General features: G+C 36.2%; 1 protein-coding gene across 1 annotated transcript; it reads right to left on the reverse strand.

Moving 5' to 3' along the window:
* Nucleotides 1-2,765: 2,765 nt before the first annotated feature.
* Nucleotides 2,766-16,194, reverse strand: LOC107731102 (interleukin-10 receptor subunit beta-like). The gene is made up of 7 exons (XM_016542094.1): nucleotides 15,910-16,194; nucleotides 15,287-15,416; nucleotides 14,819-14,985; nucleotides 7,622-7,776; nucleotides 3,983-4,124; nucleotides 3,675-3,829; nucleotides 2,766-3,596 (listed from the first exon to the last, which is right to left on the reverse strand). Exons 1-7 carry the CDS (start codon nucleotides 15,968-15,970, stop codon nucleotides 3,345-3,347), a joined length of 1,062 nt encoding a protein of 353 aa, XP_016397580.1. The 5' UTR covers nucleotides 15,971-16,194; the 3' UTR covers nucleotides 2,766-3,344.
* Between the last annotated feature and the right edge of the window lie 103 nt (nucleotides 16,195-16,297).

A 16,297-nucleotide genomic window follows, 5' to 3' on the forward strand; every position in this document is an offset into this window, starting at 1 on the left:
TGCAGTCTTGCCTTTGAGTAGCTTTGAATAGTTTCCAAGAGTGTGATTATAAATCCAATGAGGCTGTAAAAGTGCAACTGAGTAGATGAGATTTCCTTGTTCTGTGTGATGTTTAATGGCCCTGCCGACCTCTGTAGTTTCATTTAGCCACTCGTTAGCAACCGCCTTTTTTAAGACAACTAAAAGCACAAGGGGGTATACTGATGTGCTAAACCTTATTTCCTCCTGAAACATAGCAGTGTGTTAAGACAAGTTTTTGTAGCTTGGCTGACAGGAAATATTATTACTGTCTGTTTTCAACCAGTTGCTGTACAGTACAGTGCATGCATAATTATTAGGCAAGTTGATATTCTGATCAATCCACAATTCCAAGCCACACCAATAACTACTATTAATTTTGTATATTTTCAGTGTGTTAAATCTGATTTTGGCCCATTTTATCTGTAAAAGAAAACACATACCATAGGAATAAATATAAGGCATTTTTCACTTCCAGCCCTCATTAACAAGTATATCACTTATAAATTATTATATACAAAATTAGTATTAGTAATTAATAAAGATTGATGCTGAAATGGTCAAATTGGCAGCAAATCTACCCCGTGAGCCATCATAGTACACTTTGTCTCACATATAGTTAGGGATGGAGTTTGGAAGATGGGATGTGGTTTTTGGAAGACCTTACTCCACAGGCCACAATTTATTTTGTCTTTCTCTGTCCTAAGGTGGAAGAAGACTGTGCAGCCAGCTAGAAAAGCTGCATACTACCTAGTTGCTTGTGCTTACATCATTAACGGTGTTGCGATTAATTTGCCCATGTCTGCTGAAAGATGAAAAATCTACGGACAAATATCCTCTCTACAAACCAAGTTCCTGTTTGCGGTTGAAGATTGTGGCCTGTATGAACTAAATTCCAGACTACCAACTATGTTCACTTCTACGGAGGATGCTTCTGTATCGTAAATAAATTGACGATAATTTGATAAAATTTTATACTTATATATGAGTTTACTGACATTTTGAGACGATCCGAAAAAAACAACAAAAACTAATAATTTGAAGTTATGCAGTTTTTCAGATATGGACAAATTGAGAATGGCAGATTTGCAAAATAAGCTAGTACACATCTATAGGAGAAAGGCTGAATGAGCCTGTGTAAGGTCAAGGAAAAGATGGGGAATACATCCTACATTTTTAGAGAAAAATCAGGCTACTTTAAATAGACTATTCATCAAGTAAAAATTAATGATAAAATCACAAATTACTCTAAAGAGATCTCTGATTATTGCTCCACTATTTACAACAGGTTATACATAATCACAATTGGATAAAAAGACTTCTATTGATTATTATTATTTTTTTATAATTAGGAAAGGTTAAATAATAAATAATTAAGAATAAAAACTATGTGTGATCAACCCATTAGTTCAGAAGAGATAATTGGTTCTATTAACATTAACATTTATTCATTTGGCAGATGCTTTTATCCAAAGCGACTTACAGTTGAGGAATACAACAAGTGATGCATCATAAGATGGCAATAAACAGGAGAAGTGCCTGTTATACAAGGTTTCAGTCATCGTTCAAAATAGTAAAAAGCTAGGACAGGACAAGTAAAGGCATATATTTTAAAAAATATGTATTATTATTATTATTGGAGGCAGTTAGATGCTCATGGAAGAGATGAGTTTTCAGTTGTTTCTTGAAGATTGTGAGGGATTCGGCTGTTCAGAACTTAAAAAATAATAGTCTCCTGAAACTGACAGTCAAACAACAATTTTATAAATAATAAAATAAATCTAAATCCAGCCTCCCATCATCCATGACTCAAAGGCTGATGATACACGGGGCAACTTTTTTTGAGCAGTGTTGCTTGGGCACTTTCCCACTGAGAATGGGTAACAACTTTCTATCTGGAGACTTTAGATCGGTCATGGGCCCTGTGTCTCACCTGGTTTCCCGTTGAAGGCAACATTAACTAAAATTGCCCCGTGTGTCATCAGCCAAAGGGTAAATACCTTAATTCCTAAGCCTAAAAAGGTTTGTTTATTATTTATTGATAACTGGCAACCAATTAGTCTTTTTTTTAAATGAGTATAAATGAATTGCTTCCTGCTAAAGGAATAAAAAGTGTCTTTTTTATTGATAAAAGTGTGTATTATTGATGAAACCCGGTCAGGTTTGATCAAAAACAGGCCCATTTCAAATAATACAAGATTAGTATTAGATATATTAGATTATTCTTATTTGGGTAACACAAATAGTTTTATTTTATTCTTAGCTCTTGGCAATGTTTTTTGATACTGTTGATCATGGCTTTCTTTAAAGGCTTTTGGTGGTTTCTTTTGGTAATTTAAACCTTATTCAATAAAGCAAATTGCTCCATCAAACTTAAACATGGAACCACTTCTAGATTTGAATTAAAAGGAGAAATTAGACAGTTGTCCTATCTCCCCTTATATTTGTTACATGCACTTTGCTTCATTTAAAATATGATGAATGACCATGTTCTAAATTGCCATTTATCTCTTCTTAGATTTCAAAAGGCACAATAGCACTGAACATTTCACATCTGATCCGTCAACCACCCTTGTACAAGATTGGCCGCAAAACCATCGAAGAGGCAAGAACTTCTTTCATGGATGTACAAACCTGCACTGAAAAAATAAAATTTGGTTTAGGATTTACCTTGAAACAATTTTCACTCAGAAATTGCTATTAAATTTCACAAATAATTACAAAGAAACTGCAAGCAACACACTGAACTAAACATAGTTAGTTTTAGATAGATAGATAGTTTTTTTTTTATTTAAAACTTTAAAAAATCATTTTTAGAGTAAGCAAAACAACAAGAGGACAACAGAGCAAGCTCATTTCTTCACATTACACCATCAGGTAGTAGGCTAGTAAAGAGAAAGAGATGATCGGTTCACATGTGCTCCATGCTGCCGAACTGAGGCTAAATTAAACCGTGCCAATATGACATTTATTATTTTAATTTTGTTATATAGTTGACAGAATTTCAAAGCTGGGACTTTGTAACAAAGCTTATTGCGATTACTGGATGGTAGGATTGCTACAAATAATATTTAGTGAAGTTTTGTTTATGCATCAACTGAAAAAATCTGCATATATGAAAAAATTTATTCTTGGGATTAAAGAATCAATATTGGTTAATCAAAATGAAGATGGAATAAATCAAACAAACAAACAAAAACATTGTCAGCTTTGTTTAACTTTAATAGCTTGTCCATGTTTTTATTTATTTATTTATTTTTGCCGTTTTCACCGAATAGTTTAAGTTGGCAAAATGATCAATAATCATTGATTATGATATGGTATTACTACAGTCTCATTTCAGCAAGCAAGGGTTTCTGTTCTGTTGTGGTGATGATCATTTCAGATTTCTCCTCATTGTTCTGTTTTACATTGGCTCCTATACAACACTCATTCTTATGTGTCTGAATCCCGATTGGTCTGTCCTGAGAGCTGTTTGGCTCCTTGTGCAATATCCTCAGCTCACAAAAGTGCTCCTTCACCGGTGCACTCTCCTGCATGGCCGAAAGTATTGAAGACTGGGACCGTTGTGACAAAAACTTTAAGAGAACAGCCAGAGAGAAAGTCAGTAACAGAAAACAGTTCACTATTCTTTGCCTCTCTTATTCTTTCACTACCTTTTTTAGGTCCTCTGGCAGGTCAGCATCAGGGAACATAATTCTGAATCCCCTGTAGCCATACCACACAGCCAGAAAGATCAGGACAACTGCGACTAACACCACCAGAAAACTGACCAGGAGCACAACTGCTATAAGCCAGGACTCTACTTCATCTGAGCAGACATAAAACTTAATATTACAGAATGTTGAGATTAAGAGAATTAAGGTTAAATCATCACAATAAAACATTCAGTAAAAGTGTACAACACCACAAACATAAATAAATAAACATGTACAAGTGCACAAACACAAACTGGTTTGCTTACTGCTGGGTGTGTTGATTAAACAGGTTATGTTGCTGGACTGACTTGATTTGTTCAAATACAAAATTTCTACTTCAATGCAGTAGTTTACAAGAGGCTCCAGTCTTGGTAACACAACTCTGTTCTGCTCTCTTATTAGTTCTTCCTGTTGAGAATAAAAACAAAGACACATTAAGCAGGAAATGACCTGATGATGTCACTGATATAAGCAAAATAGATGCATTGTGTATTTAGTTTGGTATTGAAGGGAGAAATGTGTGTTCAGATTGGAAAGACAGGGTTTCCATGGCCGAGCAGCTGCAAGCAATCCTCACAAGTGATTTAAGCACACCATCACAGGACTCTGAAGAAGTGGAAACATCTTCTGTGGAGTGACAAATCATGTTTGGTAGTCTGATGGGCAAATCTGGGTTTGGCAGATGCCAGGAGAACGTTACTGACTGCATTGTGCTAGTTTGGTCGGGGCTAGGCCTTCTACTTCCAGTGATTGGAAATCTTAATTCTTCAGCATACCAAGACATTCTGGACAATGCTATGCTTCAAAATTTGTGGGAACAGTTTGGGGAAGGCCCTTTTCTATTCCAGCATGACTGTGCCCCAGTACAGCAAATCAAGGTCCATAAAGACATGGTTGAATGAGTTTGGTGTGGAAGAACTTGACTGGCCCACACAGAGCCCTGACCTCAAACCCATCAAACACTTTTGGGATGAACTGGAAGAGATTATGAGGCAAACCTTCTTGTCCATCATTAGTGCCTGACCTCACAAATGCTCTACTGGATGAACGGGCAAAAATTCCCACAGAAACACTCCAAAATCTTGTGGAAAGCCTTGCCCGAAGAGTGGAAGCTGTCATAGCTGCAAAGCGGAGACCAACTCCAAGTTAATGTCTATGTATTTAAAATGTCATTAAAGTCCCTGTTGGTGTAATGGTTAGGTGTCCGAATACTTTTGTCTGTATAGTGTATATTATTATACCTCTCTATATTAAGCAAATAGTCTTCATTCAAGCCACAGAAGATCAAATCTTTTGCTGAAAAATGCTTGATATAAAACCCTCCAGCCTAGGGCGAAGTCATTATGTTAAAAATGATTTGGGACAAATCAAAATCACACAAATCACAGACAAAACACTGTCTGTCGTGTTACCTGCTGATCTTTTTTATTTTTTTTGATAGTTGTTATACGAATCCCTTGTTTGTCCTGAGGACTTTTAAACGGTTTTCCAGCATTTTCTGCATATTTGAATCTTTTCCAACAAGTGTGTGAGGACAGTTGAGGGACTCATACTCAGCTATTAAAAAATGTGAAAAGATGATCATCAGAAGAGAAACAATTGAACATGAAGGCAACATGACGCATTAAGAGTAGGGATGGGCGTATCGATCCGAAGTATCGAAAGTATCGATACTCAAACAAAAAATATCGATACTAAGGTGCATTTTATTTACTAGTGGTTTTGTTTATTTAACAAAAATAATAATAATAATAATGCGTACAATATGCATTGAATTGGACGAATAACCTTTGTTCGCAAGTACTTGTGTAGGATAGAACTATTTCCTAATCATCTGAACATTTTCACTTGAACTGAAATGTTGCAAGACAGAACCAATCAATCACAGAGAGCATTCACTCACTGCTGACAGTGCATTCAAACAGGGCTGCGTTTCCCAAAAGTATCATAAGAAAGCATTAAAGCTTTTGGGAATGGCAGCCCTGAACAATGCTTATTAGGACAGAAAAAAAAACCCATAAATGTTTGAGTTATTTCACAATAAACAAATTGTAATTGCACAAACTATGTAGGCTACAATTTAAATTATTTAAATTAAACGTTGAAAGATAATATTGATAATTTAAAGGTTGCATTTTATGCATGCAACAGCCATTCACTGGCAGTCCCTAATGGCAGTACAAAATATTGCACTAAATTTTAATAAAGTTCAAATGTTACAAATAAGTTAGAATATTAATGTTGTAATACTGGTAGCACTAATATAAAAATGTGATGATATATGTTACAAAAAAGTAACAATTTTGAAATACGTTGATCAATGTTGTATAAGGGTTTTTTATGCATAATAGTAACCCTAGAATGTGATCAAACAGTTTAAGAGCAGTGAATCTAAACTAAAGATATACTGAAGTATATTTGATTGTGCTGAAGTGGGACTATAAGTATACTTTAGGTACACTTTAAATATCTTGCATTTAAAAGACTAATATTATTCAAAGATCATACAATTCTCATCAATAGTGACATTAAAACAAATTTTAGGCTTTATATTAAGAAATGTGCATTGTGCACAAGTAGTACTCCAAATAAGTTTAATTATTATTTTTATATCAGTAAGTCTTGAGCGATATGTCAGTAAATTTGTTAATAGATTTGAACTATACTTAGTATGAAATAAATATATTATTAATATAATACTTTTTTTACTAGGGTAGGCTCTTTAGTGCATTTAGTACTGGTCTTTTTGTACGGCTCTTTTTCATTTAGTACTGCTCAAGAGCTACAGAAGATAATTACATGTTTCCCAGAAGACAGGCAGCAGATCCTTTTTCTATTTAGCGCCCAAACTCTGGAACAATCTACCTAGCGTTGCTCGGGAGGCAGACACACTCTGTCAGTTTAAATCTAGATTAAAGACCCATCTCTTTAACCTGGCTTACACATAACACACTAACACATTTCTATAATTCAAATCTGTTAAAGGATTGTTAGGCTGCATTAATTAGGTTAACCAGAACTGGGAACACTTACCATAACACCCAATGTTCTCGCTACATCGTAAGAAAAATGGCATCTACGCTAATATTAGTCTCTTTTATTCTTATTCCAAGGCCACCGTAGCCATACGGATCCAGTCTGTATCCAGATCAGATGGTGGATCAGTATTGGAAGACAGCTGAACTGGATGATGGCATCACTGAATCATCATTTATCTTGGAAAATGACTCTGTTATTGTCTTCTTGCATTATTGACAAACTATTTTCCTGTTTGACACTGTAAAGTTGCTTTGACACAACCAGTATTGTATAAAGCGCTATACAAATAAAGGTGACTTGACTTGCCTTGACTTCAAGACACCATACAATTCAAAACATTTACATTACAATAGTCCCTTTAAAGTTTTAACATCCAACCATAAAATGTAAATTATATTTCCTGCAGCAGCTCACCCTGTGTCCTGTGGTATTTTTTAGATGCGTTTAATCCATAGAACTTTGTTATTTACTACTGTGAAGTGACATGACTGGTAGATGTTAAAGACAGTGAGTTAAATCTACCAAGCATAGATCCACATGTAGACTGTGGCAAAAGTCCATAGACTTAGAATGTCTATGTGATGTGATGTAGTTACTATAGAAACTGGTATTTCCACCAAAATTATACATATTTGAAATTCTGTTTTAAATAAAAAATTGGTGAGTGGCAAGTTTATGCCAAATGCAAATGTAAATAGGAAAAAAACTGTGATTAATGTTGAACACAAAATTGAATTAGCAATATTCTGGTAATGGGGTAGATCGCTTTCTTGTGGTAGAGTACAGGCTGAATGGTGTGTTGTGGGGGCCCAAAGGGTGGTTTTGCTTTGAGGCCCAAAAACATTAGACACTAATGCATTCATTACCTTTTTTGTTTCGCCTTTTTTCCAGAAACGGATGAGGTAGGAAATATAGCTGAAGACATCCCTCAAATTCCTTTTTTTCATAGGAGGATCAGTGATATCAACTTCTGTTTGTCCTTTTCTGCTTCTCAGTTCTACATGAGGAGCGCTAATCTCAGCTGCAGACAAAACACATGCACACATGTAATAAAACAGGATTCCCTTGATACAAAATGCTTTTATGATTATTAATAAAATGCAATGTTTGCTATACAACGCATTTAGAAAGTCTCCAAACCCCCCCCACCACCAGAGGATTTAATTATTGGACCAAAAAACAGAGGATTTAATTATTGGACCAAAAATGAAAATTAGCCCATAAATTACTCACCCTCAATGCATCCTAGGTGTATATGACTTTCTTCTTTCAGACGAATCCAGTCGGAGTTATATAAAAAATTGTCTTTGATCTTTCAAGCGGTTTAATGCCAGTCAGCGGGTGTTGCATTGCTTCAGTTCAACAGAAGTGAAATAAAAAGTGCACATCCATAAAAAAGTGTCTCACATGGCTCTGGGGGGTGAACAAAGGCCTCCAGTAGCGAATCGATGCATTTTTGTAAGAAAAATATCCATATTCAAAACGTAATAATCACTTTAATCTAGCTTGCGCTCACAGTTGTACACGGAAGCAGTTCCGGGCTGATGACGTATGATGTCGGCGTTGCGCATGCGCCGGGGAGTCTCGTGAAAACCAACGTTTGTTAACAGGGGCAAAGGAAGCAAAGTTTCCTTACTTTAGCAAAGGAAAACCAGTCTCCTCTTGGCTTATATCGAAATCCTCTGACATCCTTCTTTACAAATCCTCGTTTTGTACTTCTAATAAGAGACCTTTTTTTGTTTTGATCTCTCCCCTGCGCTTCCGCGTGCGTCACTTCTGAGCGGCGCATGCGCAAAGCCAACCTCCATACGTCATCCGCCCGGAACTGCTTCCAGTGTACAACAGTGAGCGCAAGCTAAAGCTACATTAAAGTGATTATTACGTTTTGAATATGTTTATTTTTCTTACAAAAACGCATCGATTCGCTACAGGAGGACTTTGATCATCCCCCGGAGCCGTGTGAGACACTTTTTTTTTTATGGATGGGCGCTTTTTATTTCACTTTTTTTGGACTGAAGCAATGCAATAATGACTGGCATTAAACAGCTTGAAAGATCAAAGACAATTTTTTAGATAACTCCGACTGGATTCGTCTGAAAGAAGAAAGTCATATACACCTAGGATGCATTGAGGGTGAGTAATTTATGAGCTAATTTTCATTTTTGGGTGAACTAACCCTTTAAGTTTTTACCCTTAACTGTGTAATTGTTTTCTTAAGTTCTGTTATGTGTTCTGTTAGTAACCATTTCACCCTAAACAACATTAAGGGACCAAAACAGCTCCCTTCATCTGCTGAACTTAAACGTGATGGATGGATTTAATGTAAATTGGGTTCCTGTCTGCTGTGCTACTGAGTATTTTGCAATTGTAGCTCTGTGTAGCTTTGTTTTTCTGTTGGAATCTTTATCTATCACTTACTATCACTTTCTGTTGTTTAAACTGCTAAAATATAACTTAATTATCACCATATGTACTTCTGATATTATTAGTGGTGCAAAGGATCACAAAACTCACAGTTTGGATCATATTACGGGTTTTGAGTCACGGATCGGATAATTTTTCGGATCAGTAAAAAATAAAATAAATACATTTGTGAAAGCTTACTTTAAGTACTTCTATACCACAGCACAAAATACTAGCTTAACTAATAAAGTTAGTAATAAAACAAGAACAATTACACAAATTACAAGCATTGATGAATACAACATAACACAATTACAAATAAAGTCAGTAACAGTAGTATTCAGGTGCAAAAATGTAATAACTAAGTGTAAAATAACATAATAGTGCTCACTGCACAAGTTAAATACAGATTAATCTTTGTTAGAGCTGTGGTGTTATTTGATTAGCAGAAGCAGGTATTTATTGGCTGCTGTCTCTTTCTATGCATACATTTTTTTTTTATTAATTATTATTATTTTTTTTTTAAAGTACTTCTACTTATAGAAAAGCTCTAAAAACTGCTAGATCTATTTGTTTTTCATCTCTCTTAGAAGAGAACAAACACAACCCCAGGCATTTATTCGTTACAGTGGATAAATTAACGAAAAATAAAGCATCAACAGATGCAGACATTTCCCAGCAGTAATGACTTTATGAACTTCTTTACTTCCAAGATCGATGCTATTAGATCTCAAATCTCCCTTTTCTGTCAAAAATACTAGAAAAGGCAGTATCGTCTCAGCTATGTTCCTTCTTAAAGAGAAATGGTATCTCTGAGGATTTCCAGTCAGGATTTAGACCATATCATAGTACTGAGACTGCTCTCATCAGAGTTACAAATGAACTGCTCTTATCATCCGATCGTGGTTGCATTTCTCTATTAGTACTACTGGATCTTAGGGCTGCGCTCCACCACAACATTCTTTTGAGTAGACTACAAAATTATGCTGGCATTAGTGGAATTGCATTGTCATGGTTCAAATCTTACTTATCTGACCGTCATCTATTCGTAGCAGTAAATGAAGAGATATCATATCGATCACAAGTACAGTATGGAGTGCCACAAGGCTCAGTACTAGGACCGTTGTTTTTCACACTTTACATGTTACCCTTGGGAGATATCATTAAAAAACATGGTGTTAGCTTTCACTGATGATACTCTATATTTCTTTGCAGCCCGATGAAACATACCAATTCGCAAAACGAACAGAATGCATAGTTGATATAAAAAACTGGATGACTAGTAATTTCCTACTGAAAAAAACAGAGGATTTAATTATTGGACCAAAAACCTCTGTATGTAATAACCTAAAACACTGTCTAACACTTGATGGCTGCTCTGTTAATTCCTCGTCATCAGTTAAGAACCTAGGTGTGCTTTTTGACAGCAATCTTTCCTTGAAAACCATGTTTCTAGCATTTATAAAGCCGCATATTTCCATCTTAAAAATATATAGAAATTATGACCTATGCTCTCAATGTCAAATGCAGAAACTTTAATTCATGCGTTCATGACCTCAAGGTTAGATTATTGTAATGCTTTATTGGGTGGTTGCTCTGCGCGCTTAATAAACAAACTCCAGCTGCAAAATGCAGCAGCTAGAGTTCTTACTAGGGATGGGCATTTTCCCAAAATTTTGCATTCGAATATTTGGGCTCATAAAAAAACGAATATTCGTTTATTTAAATGAGGTTTGATGAGAAAGACGTTATTTTTAATTATCACGTTTTTGTCACGATTTCTGAACAAGCTTATGATTAGCCGTTACACAACAATGTTCTACAACAACGTTACGTTATATCACAAGGTTTTATTTTGGTTGAAAACATGTGTAAACAAAAAAAAAAACATAAAAAAAGCATTCAAGATCAAGCAGAGCAAACAGAAAAATCAAGCAGACTGTGCCAATTACAGTACAGAACGTAGGCTACATATACTCGAGTCGGCCTATATTTATTGTGTTTACATTGTTTCACGTATTAATTCTGAGAGAAACAATAATATCCACATGCTCGGGTGAAAGTTTGTTCCTCAGTCTGATAACAATAAGAACGCGCTAAAAGTGCGGGGGACGAATTTACGTGAAATTAAAAGTGGGGGGGGACGCGTCCCCCGCGTAATCTACGCCCCTGTCTCAAGATCATTTGGCTATAAAATGCGCTCTCTTCTCGGCTCAATCGGAGTACAGCTGCGTTTACCTGCAGTCGTGAATGCAGTGATGGACAGCTGTCTTTCCTCAGTCGACTGTGTTTGGATTTCATGTGATTTCTCATTGTGGTGGTGATATTATGATAAATCAGTTTCACTAATTCATTTGATCAGTTGTTGTTAGTTATAACTGCTTAGGATTTATCATAAATTCCCTGCATTTACGGCCAGCAAATCAACACATAGTAAAATTCGAATAGTGTTTTTATTATTCGAATAATAATTTCAGACCGAATATTCGAATGTTCGACTATTCGTGCACACCCCTAGTTCTTACTAGAACCAGGAACTATGACCACATTACCCCGGTTCTGACAACACTGCACTGGCTCCCTATTGAACAACGAGTACATTTTGAAATCTTGCTAATTACTTATAAAACCCTGAATGGTTTAGCTCCTCAATACTTTAGTGAGCTCATATCGCATTACAGTCCTTCACGTCCGCTGCCATCCCAAAACTCTGGTCATTTGAAAATACCTAAAATATCAAAATCAACTGCGGGCGGCAGATCCTTTTCCTATCTAGTGCCCAAACTCTGGAACAATCTACCTAGAGTTGTTCGGGAGGCAGACACACTCTGTCAGATTAAATCTTCTGTAGATTAAAGACCTATCTATTCAACCTGGCTTATACATAACACACTTTCACATTTCTATAATTCAAATCTGTTAAAGGATTGTTAGGCTGCATTAATTAGGTCAACCGGAACAGGGAACACTTCCCATAACACCCGATGTACTCGCTACATCGTAAGCAAAAATGGCATCTACGCTAATATTAGTCTCTTTCATTCTGATTCCGAGGTCACCGTAGCCATATGGATCCAGTCCTATCCAGACCAGATGGTGGATCAGCACCTAGAGACGACCTCTACAGCCCTGAATGTCAGCGGAACCCATGTCAACTAGATGCAGTTGTCATGGATGCAGAGACAGATCCCTTGCGAAGACCACGTCACCTCGATGACCGTCAGCACAAGACCACGGGAACCAGACAAGACCTCTGCACCTGTGTTGCAGGCTGGAATTAAACCACGCCATGCTGGTGTCGTCTTCTGGTTCCTTGCCACTTTGGCTTGCTTAGTTGGGTGTTATTGTCTTCTAGCATTATTGACAAACTATTTTGCTGTTTGACACTGTTGCCACTGGGATATATGTAGTGACGTGACATGTGGCCAAGTATGGCTCTGCGTTTAACCCATCCAAAGTGCACACACACAGCAGTGAACACACACACACACCGTGAACACACACCCGGAGCAGTGGGCAGCCATTTCTAACCATTAGGCCACGACTTCCCCCCAGTATATATGTATACTGCTTTGACGCAATCTGTATTGTATAACGCGCTAATAAATAAAGGTGACTTGACTTGCCTTGACTTGACTTAAATTGAGGACTGAATACTGAGGTGCATTTTTTTGTGATCAAAATAATGTATTATAAATATTAAAAGTATGACATAGTTTGAAAAAAAAGTATTGTGAAAAGAACTATACAAATAAAATTTAATTGAAAGAACAACTATGTTTTCTTTTTTCTTTTTTTCATAACATCCACTGTGCAAATTACTTCATTATCTCATGTCTTCTCCCCTTCTTTTTATTTTCTCCCCATCTTCTTCTAAAAGAATGTATTTTATTGTCCTCGGTACAGTTTGGTTTACATTTCTTGATTCCAGTATAGTAAAGGCGGTTAGCAAACAGGACGAGAAGCCCAGAGCTGTGTCACGGCTAGGACACCTGAACACTTGATGCATCATTCCCAGTGGCAATTTTCAACTTTAAAAATTAACAAAGTGGCGTTGATGCATTTGAAGGTGCATGAAAAACAGTGCAAATGGAAATATTAAAAAGCCAGTGTGCCAATATTATGAACGGTCAGCATGTTCACCTACAGTTTGGTTAGAAACACATACACCTTTTCATTTTTTACATTCATCTATGCATGAACAAATAATGACTTAAACATAATATTCTCACTTAACAACTAGCTAAAACAAAACAAATACTGAGGTTGCTGAGGTTGAATTACAAGAGGCTGTTTCATCTCTAGCTGGTATAGATGGCTTTTCCATAGATTTTTTTTTTAAAGCTTTTTTACCTAAATAAATTATAAATTGATTGAGGATATATGTATACTCACTCTATAGAGACTCAATGTTTACCAGAAACACTTGAACAAGCTATGATAACCCTCTGACAAGCCTAGTAAAGACTCCTGTCTGTGCAGCTCCTATAGACTGATCTCACTGCTTAATTCAGATTATAAGATATTTGCGAAAATTATTGCTTTAAGATTGGAAAAAGTAATTTCACAATTGGTACACATTGATCAGACAGGATTTATTCAGAATAGATCTCTTGTTGATAATGTTCAGAGATTTCTGAATGCATTTTTTTCTGCCTCGCATGTGGACATCCTTGTTATTGATGTTTCTTTAGACGCCAAAAAGGCCTTTGACCGAGTTGAATGGCCATATCTGATCTCAGTCCTTCAAAAGATTACAAAGATTTAAAAATAATTTTTGTCCTAAATTTCTCAATATGGTTAAGATGCTTTATAACCACCCAACAGCAGTCATTCAGACCAACACTGAGATCTCGGCTCACATTTCCTTGCAGCGAGGCACAAGACAGGGTTGCCCACTGTCTCCCCTTTTATTTGCTCTAGCGATAGAGCCTTTAGCTATTGCAATTCATTCATATGATGCTATTTGTGGCTTCACATTCCTTCAGTCTCAGCATGTAATTTCATTATATGCAGATGATACCATGCTGTATTTGACTAATTTGACTAATATAAACCAGCCTTGACGACTTTATTACAAGAGTACGGCTATAAAGTTACTGCGTGTTTCTATGCCTCTCAAAAAATACCAAAAAAAACCAGACAATGTGCTTGAATTTTAGTATGCTCTATGACCTTGCTTAAATAATTTCCATAACTCAAATATTGTATTACAGCTGTATAGATAACCAGCAACCAAACACTTGCTGGTCCCCAATGACTTTCATAGTATGGGAAAAAAATACTATGGAAGTCAGTGAGGATCAGAAACTCTTTGGTTAACCACATTCTTAAAAAAAATTTCTTCTGTGTTGAACAGAAGAAATTCATACAGGTTTAGATCAACTTGAGGGTGAGTTAAATGAGGTTTTGTATTTTGTTTTTTTTTCTGGGTAAATTTTCCCTTTACAGTGTTTTTTTTTTAATACAACTGACCCCTGAAAATTTTCTTGAATGCACTGTACCAATGATAATTCATTTACCTCTAGGGCCACTAGAACATTCTAACTGTGTTCTAGAATGACCCAACCAAGATTCTGTGGAATGACTTACAACTTTCTCTACTGGCAACAAAGTCAAAATAAGCATAAATATATAAGAAGATAAATTAAGTGACTCACTTATTAAATCCACCGCTAATGCTTTAGTTTCCACCCAATCAGAAATCTCTCCATGCAGTTCTGCCCGAACACGAAGTTGGTAAGTTCCGAAAATGGAAACGCTGTTAGTGAAATCACAGCTCAGTGATGAGCTGCTTAGACATACTGGCCCATACTTATCCCATCCTCTACAGGGAGAAAATGAAAAAACAATTAACATAACAAAAATGAATAGAGATCAGCACAGCTTCACACACAGACTGCTTCTAAATCCTTTGTACACTGTTTTCCTTAATGATTAAAATTTGACTTTTGTCTCTTTTCAAAGAAAGGTCTCTTTTTTAAGACCTGACAAGACATCCTGGGATTTAAAACAGGTTTTAGTATATAATTATTGTCAAGCTGCTGCTGCTTATGCCAACCTACATTTGTTAAAACCTTCTTTAGTGCACTTATCACCCTTGACCTGCCTCTTGACCAGTAACTTACTTCATTTCAGCAGTGTAATTGAAGAGTGTATTCGTCGTGGTGCTTTGTGGTGGATCCCATTCCAAAACTAGTCCCATGTTCAGAGAAATCACTCTCACATTCTCAGGGGCTGGGACCTTCTCTGACAACACTCAAACACACAAACATATAGATATTTAATTAAACGGCTGCCACAAAGGTTTACTAAAATACACACTACCACAACCAAGGGAATTGTGCAGCGACCAACAAATGTTAAACAAATCAAAACTATATTTCCTAAACTGGATCTTAACTAAATACAAATTAAAAACACAAATAATACAATTCATTAAAATGTTGCGCCTATAAGCCTATAGTGTAGTATAGTTGTTATAGTTAGCCCAGAAATGTGTCTGAATCTCTGTTGACGTGAATGTTTTTGTCTGAATCATCCAGTAATACAGAAACAGGAAGTTCAGAACATTTACTGTCAGACACAGACATGTTTTCCCCCTAACACACTGCTTAAGACCACGACTAAAGTTTTATAACAAAGCAGTGATAAAGAATATGAACTAGTAGCCTACAAGTTTTTTTTTCTTTTCTTTTTTTTATTACTGAGGTACTTTCATTCGTGTAAAGCCATTACGAATAAAACTTACCTGTTCTGACGCAGACGATATAAAACAATAAGACCACAGACAGACAGGATAAAACGGTCATCCTTCTTCTTTAAAAGAGCAGGATCCGCCGTATAAACTTCACAGACAGTTTGTTCTTACTGTATGTTTGCGCTTTGAGAGCGCGTATACCGTATGTCGTTTGTTTCCTTGTATGTGAACAGGTCAAAGCGAAAGAGAACCTAACACGCACGCAGATTTACAGTACTGTAGCCTACGTTTACTAGAAATCAGCAGCGGAAGTGCAGGCGGAGTTACTGACAACAGAATGAGCATGAAAGAGAATAATGTTTCTTCCACGACGTGGTGAACTAATTTATATAGCGAGAGTTGGTTCTGGAACCATGTTGTCTCTTTTTTTTTTTTTTTT

This window comes from Sinocyclocheilus rhinocerous, unplaced genomic scaffold (genome assembly GCF_001515625.1).
Source record: "Sinocyclocheilus rhinocerous isolate Xijiao unplaced genomic scaffold, SAMN03320098_v1.1 scaffold2264, whole genome shotgun sequence".
Taxonomy (NCBI): Eukaryota; Metazoa; Chordata; class Actinopteri; order Cypriniformes; family Cyprinidae; genus Sinocyclocheilus; species Sinocyclocheilus rhinocerous.